We start from the raw sequence: 21,424 nt of genomic DNA on the forward strand, positions 1-21,424 counted from the left end.
TGGCAGAACCAAGGCTTGATCGGCATCTTCTTCCATGGCGCACGCCTGACTCAGGAGTGCCAGTCTTTAGACACCGACCCGAAATGCTCCTTGGGTCAGAAGCAGAGCGAGCAGCTGGGCCACCCCCTCACGGCCAGGAGCTCATGGGTACCCTTCCACCAGCAGGCCCTTAGCGGATAAAGAGCCACATCAAAGTCAGACTTCACTAAGACATTTAAATAACGCATGTGTTCTCCACAAAACGCGTACGTGTTCTTCTAAAGCTTTCAAGGGATACAAAACATGTTACATAGCTCCAGCTCCTTGACAAAGGACCACAATGACTGCACCTATTCTAGAAAACGCCAGAGTTCCAGAGACACAAAAGTAAGTCCCAGGAGCATACCCCAAGTTAATGGTACCTTACTGGCTTTTTTTTCAGGCAGTGGTGATGGTATCTCTTCTAATCATTAGATTAGATATCTTGCATTTTGGATGAACAGTCAGATAATGAAAACGTGTTATTTACATGATTAGCAGGAAGAAGCAAGATTCCATTATTCCATTTTTAAAGAAGCTTCTTAAAAAAGAAGCACTTTTTTAAGTGCTAAAAAAGTAAGGTGAATGAAAATTCTGATTATTAACCCCCAGAGTAAAACATGTACACTGTGGACAGGAATTCATGTTGATATGTATTTATACACATCTATAATATAGTTTGGTTCCGTACATTTAGGGTATAAGCCTATAGTGTTATTCAGTTTACCTCATTTAGGGAACAAAAATGGTTAGTGAAAGATTATGTTTAATCTATCTAATTTCCCATTCTAATGATTTTCTGTTAGTTACTTCTGGGGCTTAATTTTAAAAGACTACATAATGCTATAAAAATATCTCTTGTGAGATAGTGGGTGAATGCACCCTCCAGAACTTCCTATGCCTCAAAAAATATAATTTAAAAAAATTTGACTATAATCTCCAAAGTACCATGTGATGGCCTACTGCCTACAATTCTACCAGAAGTCTTTTATGCTGTTCTCTCCTTGCTATGTTTGCAATACTCCCCCTCCCCCGCCAAAATGCTTGGCTTTCTCTTGCATAGAATCAAATCAAACAGAAGAACCTGTACTGTGTGACAAACAGAGAAGATAGTTAGAGCGTCCTTCCATTTGGCATGTATGCTAGATTCCTACATTACAGTACACAACCATAATTCTGGGCAAATAGACTAATATTACAATGCTTAAATTATCATCGGGATTGTTGGTAGATGATGATGGTCTGATACTGTAGGTACAATCCATATTAAAACAAAACCTAAACATGCTTCTTAGCACTCTTAATAGAAGCTAATCAGAGCCATGTTAAGAATCACATACCTGCCCACATACACTTAGCTACTTAAAAATATAATAAGCCATCCAGGTCTATCTCAGCAGGAAACAGTAGTCATCACACCACAGGAGGTCTCCTAACAGTTCCAGTAGAAACCAATACATCCCCAGGCAGGTCACATTAACAGGACAGTGAACACATGGACGAAGAAACACATGTTTCTTCCTAAAGCTACAGCTTTAAAAAAAAAATACAAGGAGGAAAGAGTTACATCTGAAGACATTCTAACTAGAAAATCTGCTAATGACTGATGGTGTTAGATCCCACTGTGTCACAGCCTAAGGGAGTGGGTAAGAAGCCAACATGTTTCTTAAAGTCATATGAGGTATTCTGCCCCCTCCCTTTACCCCCACCATATTTCGAGGGCACCCAGTTATTACCAAAGTCTTTCAATAGGTAAATGTCACAGACGGCGGCTGGGAGGGACCTGTGAGGAGACCGGGTGACACCGAGCTCTGCTCCTGAAGCTTCCCCTGCACACATCAAACCTCCGAGTCTCCAGCATAATCATCTACATCTACAGCCCCAGAGTTTTGTGGTCCCATGATTCCATTATTCCATTTTTAAACCTGTGGAGTGGGAGTGTTTCTGAGTACCCTGCTCACACAGATGGTGGTGGGAAGAATCTCAAGAATATACTGCATGTAGTAAATGCCCATTTCACTACGTAATCACCCCCTTCACATCTCATATGAGCAGAGATGATGTTATCTTACAGACAGTCACAAAAAGACAAGTGAATAATGGCAGCACAGCATCAGCATACATATGTGTAAGGAACATGAAAGAAGAAATTCTTCCCAATTACATATACCTGAGGCTCTGAATGAGCTAAAGATGTAGTGTAATAGGACCAGGTCTGCCCTCCACATATTAGGGGGAAAGCAGAGGAGGGAAGGCAAGAGGACCTATTTGAATGATAAAATCACACACACTGTCTCTGTATTCCTGATGTTCTAAAAATACACTGCACTGACAAGTCATTTGTCAAGGCAACCTTTCTGAGACTAAAACGCGATCAATGTGCCAACCAACACTTCTCCACTATCATTTCATTTTGAGCCCTGCTTCATCCTTGTCTTCCACAAACTGGCTCTTTAGAAAACTGACCCACGCCACAATCTTAATATCTGGAGTTCAGATACCACCCTCTCACCTATTATCTTAGAGCCATTTTATGCATTGTACTTTCTCAGTTTGTCATTGCACATTAGACGCTGGCAAAAACTGTACCAAATTTCATTATCCTAACATACAACTGTCAATATGCTTGAACGCGGTGTCTCTTTACCTTGGTCTCCTTGGCAGAAAACTCTGAGGAGTTGGAAATTTTCATAGACTTTGACCGGTGTGACTGCCGCCGGATGGAATCCTCCCGGGAATATTTCACAGAGCCTGAGGTCCTCACCCGCACCTTGCTGGCACTCTGAACACTGTTCACGCCAATCATTTTGCAGGCTGACCGGGGAAGGGGCTTGGAGAAATACAAAGGCACTTTCCAGCCGCTGCAAGGCTCTTATGCTGGAGGAGCTCCGCTGGGCCGCGCCTGAGCAGCTCAGAGCTCCGAGATCGCCTTAGCCCAGGAAACACCAGGCTGCTTCCTCCAGCGTCAACTACCCTGCTCGCAGAGAGTCTGATTGTTCCAGGCACAGCTCACGTCACTGGCTGCGAACAGGAAAAAAAGCAACCCCAGCCCTGCTACTTGTCTCTCTGTTACACACACACACACACACACACACACACACACACCCCCCATATTCACACACTGGAACAAATGGCAATTGGCCAGGCAAGCAATTCATTAACATTCCAAATAGCAACATTATTTCTCTTGTGATTGTGCAGCAAGCTTATTAATGTCAACAACAAAATAGAGAGACCACAAATAAAAGTCTCAAGTAATCTGTCAGGCACTACGTGGGGTGGGAACAGAGATAAATTTTCAAAAAGAAAAAAAAAATACGATGGGCATCAAAAGGCTCAGTCAATTCCAAGCAAGGAAAAGGATGACAGCCACAAAGCCATCCCAATGAGCATTTATTTTCCTCTCCCCTTCCTGTTCCAGGCCACATATCATTTAACAGTAATTCAAACTGCATTGCCTTTTGAAGAACTAAATGTTTCTTACAGCCTCAGACTACTACAGCCAGACGTTTAACCAGGAATGTGGTCAGCCCATATGAGAAATCCAGAATAAAGATGGTGTGTCACCTCCCTCTCATACTGAAAACTTAAAAAAAAAAAAAAAAAATCCATCGGTTAGCACATGTTAGCTTTAAATATGGCTTAGAGTGAGACACATAAAGCCAACCCTGACCAAGAAGGAGCAAGAAGCTTTTCTAAGAGCTAGAAATGCTCTGTCAGCACAAGAATGCATGCAGCCCCTTGAGTGAGAATTACAAATTGGAAGCTAATAGAAGACCAGAGAATTTTAGTTCCTGACATGTGAAGTTCTGAGTATAATACTCAGGATTGCAATACCTCACTTATCTGGAATCCCTGGGGTATACAGGGTCAGTCACAGAAGCCTCCAGATAAAGGAGGGCTTAGTGTTAATATAAATACAATTTTAAAATAGTTTGTAAAATGCCAATCCGGAAGACAGTGCTGCCTCAACCGACCCCACTCCTCAAATCTGATCTTTTCTTTGATGACTCAGGATTACAAACTTTGTACAGTACAAGGCACAGCTCCTGAGCACTATTCAGGAATGTGGGCTGTCTCCTCTGCTGACAGTGAGCCTGGCAGGTGAAGCTTGGACTTGGGCTGGGCTGCACCCCACGTCGGGGGCTACCTCCTACCTCCTCTGGCCTCTCCACTTCCCATCTCCCACCCTTGAAGCCCATGATGCTTCAACTCTGCTACGAGCGAAACAAAGACATTAGAGAACTTTGGTAGAGTCTGGTCTAAGATGATAATAGATAATCGCTTCTGGACGATCCTGGAGATCTTCTCTGCTTTAAGAATGCAGAGTTTAGAGTCTATGACATCATTTTTGGCTACTTTAAGGTAAACTTTCCTCTCTTCCCAGGTAATCTGAAGCTACTGAACCTTTTAAATTAAAAAAATTCTGGGGCTTCCCTAGTGGCGTAGTGGTTGAGAGTTCGCCTGCCAATGCAGGGGACACGGGTTCGTGCCCCGGTCCGGGAAGATCCCACATGCCGCGGAGCGGCTGGACCCGTGAGCCATGGCCGCTGAGCCTGCGCGTCTGGAGCCTGTGCTCCACAACGGGAGAGGCCACAACAGTGAGAGGCCCGCGTACCGCAAGAAAAAAAAAAAAAAAATTCTGCAGTGGGGCTTCCCTGGTGGCGCAGTGGTTAAGAGTCCGCCTGCCGATTCAGGGGACATGGGTTCGTGCCCCGGTCCAGGAAGATCCCACATGCCGCGGAGCGGCTAGGCCCGTGAGCCATGGCCGCTGAGCCTGCGCGTCTGGAGCCTGTGCTCCACAACGGGAGAGGCCACAACAGTGAGAGGCCCGCGTACCGCAAAAAAAAAAAAAAAATCTGCAGTGACTTTATATTTTACAAAGCATGTTCCAAAGACATAAAAAATGATGATAAAGTCGCTCGTTTAGAACATGCATAATTCTAACTTAAGCATATGGTGATTCTATAGGCCAATATCTCCATTTAACACAAATAAGCCTGAGGTAGAACCCATGAAGGAACTAGCAGCAGAGCCAAGATAAAAATTCAAAAAGTACTAGTGGAAGACACGAGACCCTGCTTCAACGTGTCAGAAACAGGGAACATGCTGTAAAAGCAGCACATCGTTTGGGTATTTGCCAGGCAGAATAATGAGGAGTGAGAAGACACCTCCTGATGAACTTAATTTCCTTTTCCCCACCAAAAAGCTTACATAAAAAGAATGAAAACCATGTGCTGCCATGTACAGAGATGGAATCTGATATACAACCTGATTTCTGGGACGTTTAGCAGAAATATCCTATCTTTACCCAAATATGTTACCTTTATCCAAAGACTGCCCAGCTGGTATTATTCCTCCTGTAATGTCATTCCTAATAACAACTTTCACCTGTTTAACACCTTATACTTTACAGCAGTAGCACAGGTTATCTCATTTGGGTTCTCAACTTGAAAACATTGTGAGGGGGTCGAGGTGAGTGGGGATTGTAAAACCCCCTCTTCATAGGCGGCAGAAGTCAGTTCGGGAGGTGATGGCAGAGCCGCATTCAAATCCTCACTTTGAGCCACACCACACACCACGCAGTTTCCTCATACTGTTCCCAGCACTCTCGTATCGGGACAGAGTGAAGAGCACAGAGCCATGCCTCCACAGGGTCAGGGTGAACAACACAGGGAACACGTGAGGAAGCTGGCGGGGACCCCTAGCACTCAGGACCCCTGGGTGCTCTGACCCCACCCTACCAACCTGAACTCAGTCCCACTTCTTCCCAGCACCACCGTCCCCTTCAGTCAGGCCTGTGTCTTCATTCCCTAGGACTGCAGCCTCACTCAACCTGCACACGCAACACATGCTTGCCTGCTTGCCGAGGCTCTCCTGAATGGTCCCTGCTGGTGTCCTCCCGCCGGGCACTCTCTTGCTGCACCCTGATCCTGGCTTTCACCATTCAGGGTTCAGCTCAAATGTTACCTTTTCCAAGGGACCTTCTCTGGCCACCCTCCTGAAACAGCCCCGACCCCGACCCCAGTCACTCTCCATCATGACTGCCGTCTCCTGTCTGTAGGGCACCCCTGGCTGTCTGAAGTCCTCCGCGTCGCAGAGACTATAACAGCATCTGCAGAGAGCAGGAGCTCAATGACTACTTGTCAAATAAACTCCTTAAATGTACAGGAAGTTTCCCTTCTCTATTGTATTTCATGTCATTTTCTTTTTAAGAAAATTCAGCATAATCTTTTTTTCTGAAAAATGACTATAGTTAATGCAAAATGAACTTCTTTCCTAAAGGTAAAATAGAGCATGCAGTGAATTTTAAGTTTCCTTCCCACATTAGTTTCCCAGTCCCTTTGCCCAGAAAGAAGCAATATTGCCAGATTCCTAAGCATCCTTCCAGAGACAGTCCATCCATGGACACTGTGTGAGTGTGTATATGTATCCTTTTTCTTCTTATGGGCTACAAATGAAAGCATGATATATATTCTTTCTGTTTCTTGTTTTTCCTTACCATCAAGATCATTCTACTTTAGCACACATAAATCTCCCTCTCTCTGATTCATCGCTACACAGTATTCCAGCATACAGATGTATCTGGGTCTTATTACTGGACATTTAGTTTGCAGTCCTTTGCTTCATAAATAAGGATGCAGTGAATATGCCTGTAATGTAGCACACCTTAAATAACATTTAAACAATATGGTTTTCCAATTGTTTTCTGAATAAGTCTAATTTTCCTCCCCTTACATTTATATCACCCACAGTTGTGGTGTTAGGCACATATGGGGTTCACAACTAGATTCAATATTTAATGATGGCCCCATCCTGCCCCATCCTGCTCTGAGAAGGCTTGACCGTTTTTAGACATCAGCCAGCCTGTGCAGAGGAGCTTGCTTGCTATAAAATAGAGGCAGGCCTCCTGGAGAGCAGCAGCTGTTTAAAGTACAAAATAACTTTTCATAAAAGCTTTAGCAGAAAATAAAAGTGACTTCCATATCAAATAAAAATTGTAGAAGAAACTTAATTATGCAAATTAACTGGAAGGCTGGGAATCCATACTGTACCTTCTGATGCTTTCTCTTACTGAAGACACTATTTGGTACACAAGCCCTAACAAGTTTCTAAAAAGTGTCCCAGTTAATGGTCAAAAGAAAAACTCTCTAAACCTCTCAAAAGGCAGAGTCCCAGAGAACTGAACCCCATCTAATACATTGCTCATGTGTGCCTACCAGGTGCCAGGTGCCAGGGATACGTACAGCACCAATACCGTAAGGCCCTAACATGCAGCTGGCACCCAGTTGGGGGTGGGAGGCGGGGTCAGCAGGAAATTCTGCCACAATTACAATGGTACCTTCTGGATACCCATGAACTAAAGACTTGGCAGAACTCCAGTGAGATAGTTGGGAGGACGACAGTGGCTTCTAGGCAGGTGCGTCCTTCCTCTTTATAAAGCTGGGACAAAGTGAGAGAGTGACATGGACTTATATACACTACCAAATGTAAAACAGATAGCTAGTGGGAAGCAGCCACATAGCACAGGGAGATCAGCTCGGTGCTTTGTGTCCACCTAGAGGGGTGGGATAGGGAGGGCAGGAGGGAGATGTAAGAGGGAAGAGATATGGGGATATATGTATACGTATAGCTGATTCACTTTGTTATACAGCAGAAACTAACACACCATTGTAAAGCAATTATACTCCAAAAAAGATGTTAAAAAAAAAAACACAAAAAACCACTGTGGAACCATTAGCAGAAAAGGCCGAAGACTGAGTTAAGCACTCTGGAGAGAAGCCAAAGTGGTAATGAATTCTAAATATCAACTGTCCAGAGGTACAATTAACACAGTAGGGGAGGGAAGAGAGGCATGAGATGCAAGAGGAAACCAGCTTCAGTTTATTTTCAGAACAGAATGAAGGCCGTAAAAGGATCTCATGGCTCTCCTAGGTTCTTTAGGTCACACTGGCTTGTATGGAACAGAGTAAAGTGAGCAAATATGACCTGGGAGTCAAAGTCACATGGCCCGACATCTTCAAGAGGCTGGTGCTACTGTCACGAAGGTGCTAATAAATGATTTCTTTTCTAGGCCATTCATTTGCACTTAACCTCATTGGGAGAGCTGGAAGGAACCTTAGAAATAATCACGTTCAGTCTCTTCATTTTATAGATGAAGATTCCTGAGGCCCAAGAAACATGAAGCGGCTTGTCCAGGGCCTCATAACTAAGTGACAGAACTGAGACTTGTGTCCAGGTTTCCTAATTTCCAATAGAAGCTGTTTTTCTCCTGTGCTATTTGCTTCTTGAAGCTAAACATTCCACAACCACACATCTTTTCACACTGCTTTTAAGGCTTAAAATGGTTACCTTGAAATCCAATATGAGGAGACTGACTCCAGAAGTGAATGGAGGCCAGCCACTCATGTAATAACTGCAGAGAGAAGGCGTGAAAAATCAACTCTACCAACAGCTTAGGAACAGTCTGGGGGGCCAGAAAAATGTGTGGAAGCTTCCTGCCCCTAACATGGCAGGAGTGAGGTAGGTATCGTTCCATTCTCTGGGTACTATTCCTTTCCATACAGCAACATGATCACAAAATTAGTCAGTCTTCCAGAGAACAATATCTACTTTACCACAGTCATTGAGAGTACATACAAACAACAAATGGCTTTAAATAATAAAAAGAGATAAATTAGATAAAAACTCCCTGCTTTTTTCCTGTCTTCTTCCAGGCTTTCCCAGCTGATCCTTTTCTAATCTGAGGACCAATTTTAAACCCCAGCAGAGGGTGGCAGCCATCTAGCGTCCCACATGGCAGGACTAGATCCTGATCCCCAGGTGGTCCAGCCACGTGAGACCTCACGCAGGCTCCCCTGCCTCTGTTCTGTGCTAAGAGTCTGTGCCAGAACCCTGTTGCCACACGTCACCAATCTACCACCTTAATGGATTAGACACCTCACAGACTACTTTCCAAAACAGAACTCATACAGCTTCTCTCGGAATACAGACTGGACCTGCTCTCTGGTCCCTTATCCTTCAATCCCAGCCTGAGGAGCTGGTTTCACAACCCATTCCCTTTGTCCACTAATACTTTTCATAAAGGTCTGATAATGCTTATCCTTGCCCATCTCAGGTGGACACAAAAGTGAAAAGTTTTGTCTAGCCATGGGGCTAAAGATTTCCTTCACTCATAAGTCATTATCTGAAATGTAAACTAAGCCCAATTTTAATGAACAATCACTGTCTTCGGTAATTGGCAGTTGAAGGTCGAAGTTGTCTTTGACTCGTTCAACCCACGAGGATGTGCTGCTTCCCTCCAGCGGCCCTCAGCCTCGCCTGTAGGTTCACAGGCTCTAGTTCCATCTGTTCCTTAAACACACAAAGGAACAGGATGGGAAAAAAATCTTTAAATAGAACCTTCTTACATTTAAAATTAAATAACATTCTTGCTGGGGGGAGGGGGAGGCGGGGGGAGAAACCACCCTGTAAGCATGAAATAGTTCCAAACTTGAAAAAAACATTATTTATCCCTCATAAACCAAATCCAGTCATGTAAGACATTTAGACAAGAGTCATATATTAGACTTGCTATTTAGAAGCCCAGAAACACAGAAGGAAAACTGCATCTTTGTGTTCATAAGACATAATTCTGTGTAACTGACACTGCCACATTCAGCTCAGACCTTTTCAAACCATCACATGGAAAAGCAACAAAGAACTTTGTCTTGAAGTCACTAGACCTTCTGGAGGGGCAGAAAACCTCTCATGTACCACTAAGACACTAAAACCTTGTTCTGTGCTGGAAGAAGGTCCTCTTCATTCTATCCCAAAGTACATACAAAATGCAGATACAGAAGTGGTATCATTTCAGACCTCCCAGAGCTGTTCTTCTAGCTGTTGGAGGAAGTCATCAAGAGGACACGTCTACCAGTTGACCCTGGAGCCGGACCTGGGCACCCAGAGGCTCCTCACCCAGCCCCCACCCTCGGAATGTGCATTCCACTTGCCTTCCCCGTGCTAGGAGCTGCTCAAGGACGCGGCCTTGAGACAGTAAGGTGGTGTTGGGACCATCTGGACGGCCTACCTGACGGGAACCCACTTAAGGCTGCTTATAAACTTTAAGATCCTGGAGGCGGGTGCAGAGATCCGCTGTGTCTCAGATGCCCAAGACAAGCCTCATAAGTTCCCTGCGTATTAAACCTGCCACCTACCAGTCCGGAGTGACTGCCTCTTTCTTCGGTCTCTCCTTGCCCTCCTCATATGGGGCCAGGTTGTGAACCAACACCAGTGAGTAAACCAGTAATTACAGATGGGATGGTAAGTGCTGAGAAAATATTCTGTCCCAGAAGCCAATCCAATAAACCCACCCATAATAATCTCATTTAGTGTCAATTCAACAAATATCCCCTAAGTACCTAAGTCATGCCAGACACACTGTCCAGAAGGAAATAAAACGGTCAGATATCGCTGCCCTCGTGGAGCTTCACGCCAAAGGCAAATTATTCTCTAAGCAAGAAACGATGCCAATTACAGTACATGACTGTACTTGCATTTTTTCCAAAAAAAGATGATTTGTACAGAGAGAGCATTTGCTGCCTCACTTTCATTTATCAGAAAGTCCTCTAAACCCACAAATTTTCATTTTCCATTTCTTTGCTTAGTTCACTTGGTAGTCTGGGTCACTTATCAGTTTCTATCTGTACTTAATAATTTCAAATCATATTTATAATTTCACCAAAAATGGTCACCACTTGGTGTTACATAAGAGTAACTATAAGCTCTATAGTGCAAAAGACAAAACACCTGTTTAATTCTGTTCACCACCATGATTTCCCTCATTTGTTATGTCAGGCACTAAGAACAGAATATTAAACAAAACCAGACAGATTCCTGCTCTCACTGAGCTTACGCTGAGATAGACATCAACTAAAGAACCATTCACTGAAAATAATCAAATAATCACACAAGCAAATGTAAAACAGTAGTGTGCCACTATGAGGTACTCTGTGTCTCCACGGGTTCTGACCTAGTCAAAAAAAACTAAACAAACAAAACCAGCAGATTTCTACTTAATACTCTCTGCCTCATCCAAATTTCAATGTGGCCAAGACAGTAACGGTGGCTTCACCAAGGTTAATAGCACTTAAGGTGGCAGCAAAGTGCAATGGTTCTGAGCCAAGCAGACCTGTGTTTACATCTTGGGTTTGTCATTGACTGAATGTATGACTTTGGGTAAGTTACTTAAATTTTCTAAATCTCAATGAAAAATGGGGGAAACATGACTCAATGGACATTTGATGATTTCACGCTATTCACCAAGAACTTCCTACTTTAGGGGAAACTTCCACTGTGTGCCAGAGTGGGGGACAAATAGTCCCTGTCCCTGTAAGTTAGCAGCGAAGGCCATGTGACCTAAGCCAGCCACTTGATGCTGCCAAGGGGATGACACAGACACAGGGTCAGAGCATCCCTGTAGCAGAAGTGGTGGCAGCTGTAGGGTCCTCACCACACCTTTCCCATGGAAGCCACTTGGCGTTTCCTCTGCTGTCAGCATTCCTTGGTGGGAAGCTATTTTCCTACTATGATTCTTAAATAGCCTCCCCCTCCAGTTTGTGAGCTACCTGATGACTTTCCAATAAATTCCTTTATACTTCAGTTATCCAGGGTCAGTTTCCATTTATTTTGTAGCCAAGAATCCTGGCTATAAGAAATGACATTATTGGAGACAGTGGAGAGGAAACACAGATGAAGCACTTAGCATAGCATCTGATAGGTAAGTGGCATATCTGTGATAATTGGGTAGTAAAGCTAGATCCCGATATGCTATAAGACTTGTGATTTTGAGATCTGAAAATACTCCTGTCCAAGTTTCATGAAACAAACAATAAAGTAGCTCAAGTTAGAGCTTCACTTCAGTAACAAAGATTAAGAAGATCCTGGTTCCTATTTAAGCCTGAGTGGCCAAATACAAATAATCATCAATAAAACATTTGTGTTTCCTGTGCCTTAAACATCTATCCACCACTCCTACCCCAACCTTACTCCACACAGCAGTGTCTGCTCATCTGTTCCCACTACCACAGTGCTCTCCAAGTCTCTGGAGAAAACATTCTGCACAATGCAAGTTAATTAGAAAGTGAGGTTCCTTCTCTAGATGAAATCTTTCCTTTCTTACTTAGATAATAAATTAAAATTATTCTGATAAATGAAATGGTTTTCAACTTAGCAGTGCTCATTCAAGGGATCCTCAGAGCTGGCCAAGTATGTGCTAGAAATTTATAGTAGCATTTTTATGGGGGATGCTAACCATTAGATGTTAAAAACAGTCCAATACACATTTTTATGTAAGAGGAACCAATAAATGGAAACACAGAATCTAAGGCAAATAGCATTCAAAAGGGACCAGAGCTAGGCTTTCAATTCTCAAATTTTCTAGGGACAAAACCACTCCTAAGAAGACTAAAAATCTCTAGCAGAAGGGAAAAACCTCCTTACAAAGAAGAGCAACAACCAAGGGCTGATGAGAGCTAGTATGACAGTGAGATTGAGATCCCAACTTGGGTTGACAATCTAAAGTAAATCTTAATGTCTCTTAGAGGCAGCTGCAGACACACAGTCATTGACACCTGACAGCCCCAAATAAGCCTGGTAGACAGGAAAGTGCAAGCGTGAGGTAAAAAAGTAAGAGGTCAACAGCATCTTTCATGCCTCCTGCTCTAATATGTTAGAAACACAACTGGGTAAGATATCAAATACCTTAAAAACACACTATTAGTTCCCTTCCACGTACTTTAGAAGACCCAGAGGGATTGCACAGAACTAATGGGCAACTTCTGTCTATTCTCTTGTAGGGGGTATTTTTACTAAGTAATCATTGATATGTACAAAATAACATATAAAATACATAAAACACATTTTGTATACATACAAACCACACAAAAACACATAAAAACATAAAAGTAATGTTCATGCAAGATATTAAACTAATAATAATCAAAGTAAACACCCTTCAAACCGCCACCCCCAATATGTGAAATAGAATATAACAGGGCCATTAAAGCTTCCTGGGGTCCCATTCCACCTGTTTTGCTGTTCCTCCATCTAAACGCTCTGGAAAACAATTTGGCATTATCTCGTAAAGTAGAATTTGTCACCTTATGACCTGGCAGTTCTTCTCCCAGTACTATACTCTAGAAAAACTCTTACATATATGCTCCAGGAGATGAGTTCAAAAACTGTCATTGTTTGTAACAGGAAAGCATGGGAAACCCTTCAAATGGTTAAATTAATTATGGTAACTTCGTACAACACAACAGCATATCTTCCTATTGTGAGGGAAAGGGTAAGGAACATTCCTGGTGGACACTGTGCTGCACTGCAGGACAGCTCTGAAGGGGCACCTCTCTGCTTCAGACCTCTGCTGAGGCAGCGGAGGCCCCTGGGGAGACTGCATCACAGCCTAGCTTCTTTTCCTCTCTCCTCCAAAGTGCATCCCACCCTTCCCGGGTACCATCTGGAGAGCACTTCCCAACATACTCCCTATGAGTTAATATGTGACTCAGAGTTTGCTGCCCAGGGATCTTTACTCAGGCCCTCACTTATCTCACTTACCTTACTCTTGTAATCCTTAGGATAAGCCCTACTAGGTAGATACTGTTAATCTCACTTTAGAGATGGGTTTCAGAGAAGTTAGCTAAATTGCCTAAAGTCATTCAGCTGAAATCAGGACTTGAATCAATGTTGACTCTACTAGTTTCCTAAAAGCTATGCTCTTACTATTACTCTGTGGGGCCTGAGCTTAGCTTGTCTTTGTATACATTCCTAGAAGCAAAGAGAACTGCATTTCTTTTAAAGTAGTCTTTGATTCAAGTCCTAATTGTAACTTTTCTCCAGAATTATCAAGGTTTTACAATATATTACAGCATATATTTATTTTACTATATATTTATATATGTATTTATTTTACTATATATTTACATTCTACTATATAGTTATATAAAATACTATATATCTACTATATATTACAGTATAAATATATTTTACTATATATTACAGTAATACAGCATCACAATCGCTCACCAAGTCATGATGAGTCTACTGGTTTACGAACATAAGGTTAAATAAGAAATATTTAATTTTTATTGAGCTAGCTCTGAGAAATCTGGCTCCACCACCTTTAATCATTCTGACCAGGATAAGGGAGAGCTGCTCAGCCTCACATCACACCATCATTAGTTACGGGGCAAAGTTTAGGGCAGTACTGTCCAAAAGAAATGTAATGAAAGGTGCATATATAAGTTAAATTTTTCTAGTAACCTTATTAAAATGAGTAAAAAGAAAACTGGTGAAGTTAACTTTAAAAACATATTTTACTTAACCCGACATTATCTAAAACATTATCATTTCAACGTGTATAAAATTTGTAATAAATAAAAATCCTTTTTGTATACTAAGTCTTTGAAATCTGGTGTGTGTTTTACACTCACAAGCATCTCAGTTTCGACTCAGCACGTTGAAGAGCTGGAAACAAAGGGCTAATGATGAGATGTGAGAATTTCTAGTATTTCTACTCTCCACTCCTTTCCAGGCAACAATAAAAGTACTTGACATCCAGTAAGACTTGTCATAAAAAATTTTCTCTCAAATATGAAGCCTGTCTCCTTGATGATCTATTTAAACAAGAGAGAATTTTCATTTATTTATATTACTGAGGTCTGAGGTCCTTGATGGACCAAGACATCATTTCTTTGCCATCAGCAGACTTGGGACCATTTTGTCATCTCAGAGTATTAGTATTATTAAAACAAACAAACAAACAAAAACCCTCTTAAATGGAGGGTTCCAAGAAAGAAACAAGGTAACTTCTCTCTTCCTTTATCTTAAAATCCCCAGAATGTCCCAAAGCTCTGCCTCTGATGGTCTGAGTAACCTCCAGCAAGTCTCAATTTTTTAGGGACCTGCATTCCTCATCTATGAAATATGGGTGTTGAATGAGAAATCTCTATAGTTCATTCCAGAACCAACATTTTGTGACTACATGGCAGAGTGTGATGAACAAACTGTCTTCTGAAAAGCAACCAAAAATTCATTTCATTGTTGTTTTGCTTCTTCCTGAGAAAAAGTTGCACATTATTTACCTATCAGTGTTAAACTAAATATTGGTCTCCAAAGTCTGCATCCTAATCCCTGGATTAGGAGATTTTTATGTTCCTCTGTAAATATGTTACCTTACGTGGCAAAAGAGACTTACAAGTTGTGATTATGTTAAGGACCTTGAGGTGGGGAGACTACCCTGGGTTATCTTGGTGGGCACAGTGGAACCACAAGTGTTCTTAGAGAGATGTAGAAGGTCAGAGTCAGAGGACATGTAACAACAGAAGGAGAGCTTACCACATTTGTGTTGTCTTAAGACACTAAACTTATGGTAATTTGTTACAGCAGCAACAGGAAGCTAATACACCTAATATATCATGCTAGTATCATCCCAGATGGCATGTTATGTGCCTTCTTTATTAGGAGTAGATGTACTGATTTCTAACTAATCTTCCTATTTCATTAGGGTTGAAAGGTTTTATGTTGGTTCTTATATGTGAGAACAATAACAGTATATAAGTTTCAATAAAAATAGCACTTCCTCTTTCTGGAAAATATGCAGAAATATTAAAATTTTAAGTTACCATTAATGAAGATAGCAAGTCTATATTAAAACCAAGGCATCGGGGGCTTCCCTGGTGGCGCAGTGGTTGAGAGTCTGCCTGCCGATGCAGGGGACACGGGTTCATGCCCCAGTCTGGGAAGATCCCGCGTGTTGCGGAGTGGCTGGGCCCGTGAGCCATGGCCGCTGAGCCTGCACGTCCAGAGCCTGTGCTCCGCAACGGGAGAGGCCACAACAGTGAGAGGCTCGTGTACCACAAAAAAAAAACAACAAAAAAAAAACAAGGCATCTAAGAGCATCTGAAGATCCACACTGCCCACCCCCTAAAAAAAATCTCAAATAAGCTCCTCAGGAAATGGATAAAAAGATTATCTGGTACAGCAGAGATATCCTGTTGTCAATCAAAATCCCTTTTCTTCTCCATGGTACAGGGTTGTTGCTGGGAAGATCCAAACACTGCTCCCAGCCCCATCTGCAGCTAGACGCCCGCCAACAGAGTGTGAGTGATGGAACCTATGCCACCTGCAGTCCAGGTCCTTCAAGAACCACTGGCCCCTCCATGCTCCTTCTCCTTTTACAAGCCAGACACAGAACAATTAAGATGTCTCTGGGGATGATGAAGGCACAGAATGCGAAGAGGCTGCTATGTTTCTGTGAAGAACCTACTCACCAGGAATGTGTGCCTCAGACAACTGGATAGGCAAGAAATACATCTCTACTGTGTCTGAGCCACGATGCAACTTGGGATCATTTACTATAGCAATTTAGCCCACTCAGACTGATACATCTATTAACATTTAAGAAAGGAGACCCAACATTTGGTTGTTGAGTTTACTTCCATGGTGACAAATTCATTGTATGTGGTAAAAATTGTAGCTTTGTGTGTAGTGAACTGACTAATCTTCTACTCACTGGGTCAATTACTCTATATGAAGGATAGTTTCCTCAGAAAATGTTTGCTGAGATGTTTATAAATCCTGGTAAAAAATTTAAGGTAGTGTCAGTACTTCTGGGCAATATATGATGATAAGAGAAAAATAAAAGGAATTCAAACAGTGTGAAAGGTAAATTTATCATAAACTCTTGTATAGGTATACTGAGATACAGAATGGGTGTGTGGTAAGACAGGGAAAAAGTGATATGTGGTGTATTTTAATTATTTGCATTATTTAAATCAAAGTTCCAGTGTTACAGATTGCACAAATTGTAAGGAGACCTTAAAAAACAAAAATCAAGCTATAGATTTTGCTCTAGTTCCCTCCTTTCTTTACTAAGCCCATTGGCAAATGGTTAACTTTTCCTACTTATTTCTAAGAATAAAATTTTCCCCACAGGCAGATAATCAACAACCCGATTCCTGGAAAACTGTGATAATGTGAGGCTTCCTCACTTGCAAGGGCATTTGATGGAATCTTGCTTGAGTCAAACGTGCTTCATTTTCCTAGGCCAAGAATTAGAGAAATGGGATCTGAAATCAACCACCATCTTTTTGGGCTCTCATATTAACATTAAACATAATATATCTGGGCTTCCCTGGGGCTGCAGTGGTTGAGAATCCACCTGCCAATTCAGGGGACACAGGTTTGCGCCCTGGTCCAGGAAGATCCCACATGCCGTGGAGCAACTAAGCCCGTGCACCACAACTACTGAGCCTGCGCTCTAGGGCCTGAAAGCCACAACTACTGAGCCCATGTGCCACAACTTCTGAAGCCCACATGCCTAGAGCCTCTGCTCCTCAACAAGAAAAGCCACCACAATGAGAAGCCCGTGCACTGCAACGAAGAGTAACCCACGCTCGCTGCAACTAGAGAAATCCCACGTGCCGCAACAAAGACCCAGCACAGCCAAATATAAATTAATTCTTTCAAAAAGAAAATTGTACATAATATATCTTCTAAACACAAAAAACAGGGGGGAACTTCTAGACGGCAGAGGAGTAAGACATAGAGGTCACCTTCCTCCCCACAAACACATCAAAAATACATCTACATGGGGAACAACGCCTACAGAACACCTACTGAATGCTGGCAGAAGACCTCAGACTTCCCAAAAGGCAAGAAACTCCCCACGTACCTGGGTAGGGAAAAAGAGAAAAGAAAAAACAGAGACAAAAGAATAGTGACGGGACCTGAACCTCTGGGAAGGAGCTGCGAAGGAGGAAAAGTTTCCACACACTAGGGAGCCCTTTCACTGGTGGAAAAAGGGGGGTGGGCGGGGGGGGGAAGCTTCGGAGCCATGGAGGAGAACGCAGCAACAGGGATGCAGAGGGCAAAGCAGAGAGATTCCCACACAGGGGATCGGTGCCGACCAGGACTCCCCAGCCCGAGAGTCTTGCCTGCTTACTCGCCAGGGCGGGAGGGGCCTGGGAGCTGAGGCTCAGGCTTCGGAGGACAGATTGCAGGGAGAGGACTGGGGTTGGCTGCGTGAACACAGCCTGAAGGGGGCTAGTGCACCACAGCTAAATGGGAGGGAGTCCGGGAGAAAGTCTGGACCTGCATATGATGCAAGAGACCATTGTTTCTGGGAGCGGGAGGAGAGGGGACTCCTTCCCTGACTGCCCATAGAAGGGAAAGCACCAGCTTCAGAGATGGGCACAAGCTGTGGCTATCAGGTCGGACCCCAGAGACGGGCATGAACCGCTAACACTGCTGCTGCAGCCACCAAGAAGCCTGTGTGCAAGCACACGTCACTATCCATAACCACCCCAGAAGCCTGTACAGCCTGCCACCGCCAGGGTCCTGTGATCCAGGGACAACTTTCCCGGGAGAACACACGGCGTCCCTCAGGATGTTGCAACGTCACGCTGGCCACTGCCACTGCAGGCCTGCCCTGCATTCCAATTATAATTACCGTACCCCTCCCTCCCTCCCCCGGCATGAGTGAGCCAGAGCCCCCAATCAGCCGCTGCTTTAACCCCATCCTGTCTGGTTGGGAACAGAAACCTGAGGGCAGAGGTCAGGGCAAAACCAAAGCTGAACCCCAAGAGGCGTGCAAACAAAGAAGAGAAAGGGAAATTTCTCTGTGCAGACTCAGGAGCAGTGGATTAATTCCTCACAATCAACTTGATATACCCTGCAGCTGTGGAATTCCTGAATAGTAAAAGAATCATCACAAATTGAGGCGATGGACTTTGGGAGCAACCGTAGACTTGGGGTTTGCTGTCTGTGACTTAGTTATTTCTGATTTTTATATTTATCTTAGTATACTTTTTAGTGCTTGTTATCACTGGTGGATTTGTTTCTTGGTTTGGTTGCTCTCTTCCTTTTTCTTCTTTTATTACTTTTTAATTTTTTTATTTAAATAACTTTTTTTTTTTTTTTTTTTGGTTTTTTTGCGGTACGCGGGCCTCTCACTGCTGCGGCCTCTCGCACTGCAGAGCACAGGCTCCGGACGCGCGGGCTCAGCGGCCACGGCTCACGGGCCCAGCCATTCCGCGGCATGCGGGATCCCCCCGGACCGGGGCACAAACCCGCGTCCCCCGCATCGGCAGGCAGACTCTCAACCACTGCGCCACCAGGGAAGCCCTATTTAAATAACTTTTTAAATTTTTTTATTTTAATTATTTTATTTTATTTCATTTTTTAATTGTTTTTTCTTTCTTTTTTTCTCCCTTTTCTTCTGAGCCGTGGGGCTGACAGGCTCTGGGTGCTCTGGCCTTATGTCAGGTCTGAGCCTCTAAGGTGGGAGAGCCGAGTTCAGAACACTGGACCACCAGAGACCCCCCGGCCCCACGTAATATCAATCGGCAAGAGCTCACCCAGAGATCTCCATCTCAACACTAAGAACGAACTCCACCCAACGGTCAGAAAGTTCCAGTGCTGGATGTCCCATGCCAAAAAACTAGCTAGACAGGAACACAACCCCATCCATTAGCAGAAAGGCTGCTTAAAATCATACTAAGTTCACAGACACTCCAAAACACACCACCACATGCAGCCCTGCCAACCAGAAAGACAAGATCCAGCCCCACCCACCAGAACACAGGCACCAGTCCCCTCCACCAGGAAGCCTACACAGCCCACTGAACCAACCTTACCCACTGAGGGGAGACACCAAAAAAAAAAAAAAAAAGAAACGAGAACTACAAACCTGCAGCCTTCAAAATGGAGACTCCAAACACAGTAAGTTAAGCAAAATGAGAAGACAAAGGAATACGCAGCAGATGAAGAAGCAAGGTTAAAACGCACCAGATCAAACAAATGAAGAGGAAATAGGCATTCTACCTGAAAAAGAATTCAGAGTAATGATAATAAAGATGATCCAAAATCTTGGAAACAGAATGGAGAAAATACAACACACGTTTAACAAGGACCTAGAAAAACTAAAGAGCAAACAAACAATGATGAACAACACAATAAAGGAAATTAAAAATTCTCTAGAAGGAATCAATAGCAGAATAACTGAGGCAGTAGAATAGATAAGTGGCCTGGAAGATAAAGCAGTGTAAATAATTACCACAGAGCATAATAAAAAAAAAAAGAATGAAAAGAATTGAAGACAGTCTCAGAGACCTCTGGGACAACATTAAACATGCCAACAATCGAATTATAGGGGTCCCAGAAGAAGAAGAGAAGAAGAAAGGGACTGAAAAAATATTTGAAGAGATTATAGTTGCAAACTTCCCTAACATGGGAAAGGAACTAGTCACTCAAGTCCAGGAAGCACAGAGAGTCCTATACAGGACAAACCCAAGAAGAAACACACTGAGACACATAGTAATCAAACTGACAAATATTAAATACAAAGAAAAAGTATTAAAAGCAGCAAGGGAAAAGCAACAAACAACATACAAGGGAATACCCATAAGGTTAACAGCTGATCTTTCAGCAGAAACTCTGCAAGCCAGAAGGCAGTGACAGGACATATTTAAAGTGATGAAAGGGAAAAACCTGCAACCAAGATTACTCTACCCAGCAAAGATCTCATTCAGATTCAACAGAGAAATTAAAACCTTTACAGACAAGCAAAAGCTAAGAGAATTCAGCACCACCAAACCAGCTTTACAATAAATGCTAAAGGAACTTCTCTAGGCAGGAATCACAAGAGAAGGAAAAGATCTACAATAACAAACCCAAAACAATTAAGAAAATGGTAATAGAAACATACATATTGATAATTACCTTAAATGTAAATGGATTAAATGCTCCCACCAAAAGAAATAGACTGGCTGAATAGATACAAAAACAAGACCTCCCATATATATTCTGTCTACAAGAGACCCACTTAAGACCTAGGGACACATACAGACTGAAAGTGAGGGGATGGAAAAAGATATTCCATGCCAATGGAAATCAAAAGAAAGCTGGAGTAGCAATTCTCATATCAGACAAAATAGACGTTAAAATAAAGACTATTAGAAGAGACAAAGAAGGACACTACATAGTGATCAAGGGATCGATCCAAGAAGAAGATATAACAATTGTAAATATTTATGCACCCAACATAGGAGCACCTCCATATACGCAGGCAAATGCTAACAGCCATAAAAGGGGAAATCGACAGTAACACAGCAATAGTAGGGGACTTTAACACTCTACTTTCACCAATGGACAGATCATCCAAAATGAAAATAAATAAGGAGACACAAGCTTTAAATGACACATTAAACAAGATGGACTTAACTGATATTTATAGGACATTCCATCCAAAAACAACAGAATATACTTTCTTCTCAACTGCTCATGGAACATTCTCCAGGATAGATTATATCCTGTGTCACAAATCAAGCCTTGGTAAGTTAGAGAAAACTGAAATCATATCAAGTAT

The 21,424-nt window shown here is 42.8% G+C and overlaps 1 protein-coding gene across 9 annotated transcripts in view; it reads right to left on the bottom strand.

Moving 5' to 3' along the window:
- Positions 1–21,424, bottom strand: part of PSD3 (pleckstrin and Sec7 domain containing 3) — a 570,605-nt gene that overhangs the window by 187,771 nt on the left and 361,410 nt on the right. The window contains exon 1 of one of the 9 annotated variants that reach the window (XM_060001199.1): positions 2,666–3,472. The exons of the other annotated variants lie outside the window; for them this stretch is intronic. Within the exon in view, the coding sequence (XP_059857182.1) occupies positions 2,666–2,824 (159 nt within the window). The 5' untranslated portion in view covers positions 2,825–3,472. Of the gene's footprint in view, positions 1–2,665; positions 3,473–21,424 lie in introns of those variants that run through there. 9 annotated transcript variants of the gene reach the window in all.

This window comes from Delphinus delphis, chromosome 21, assembly GCF_949987515.2.
Source record: "Delphinus delphis chromosome 21, mDelDel1.2, whole genome shotgun sequence".
Taxonomy (NCBI): Eukaryota; Metazoa; Chordata; class Mammalia; order Artiodactyla; family Delphinidae; genus Delphinus; species Delphinus delphis.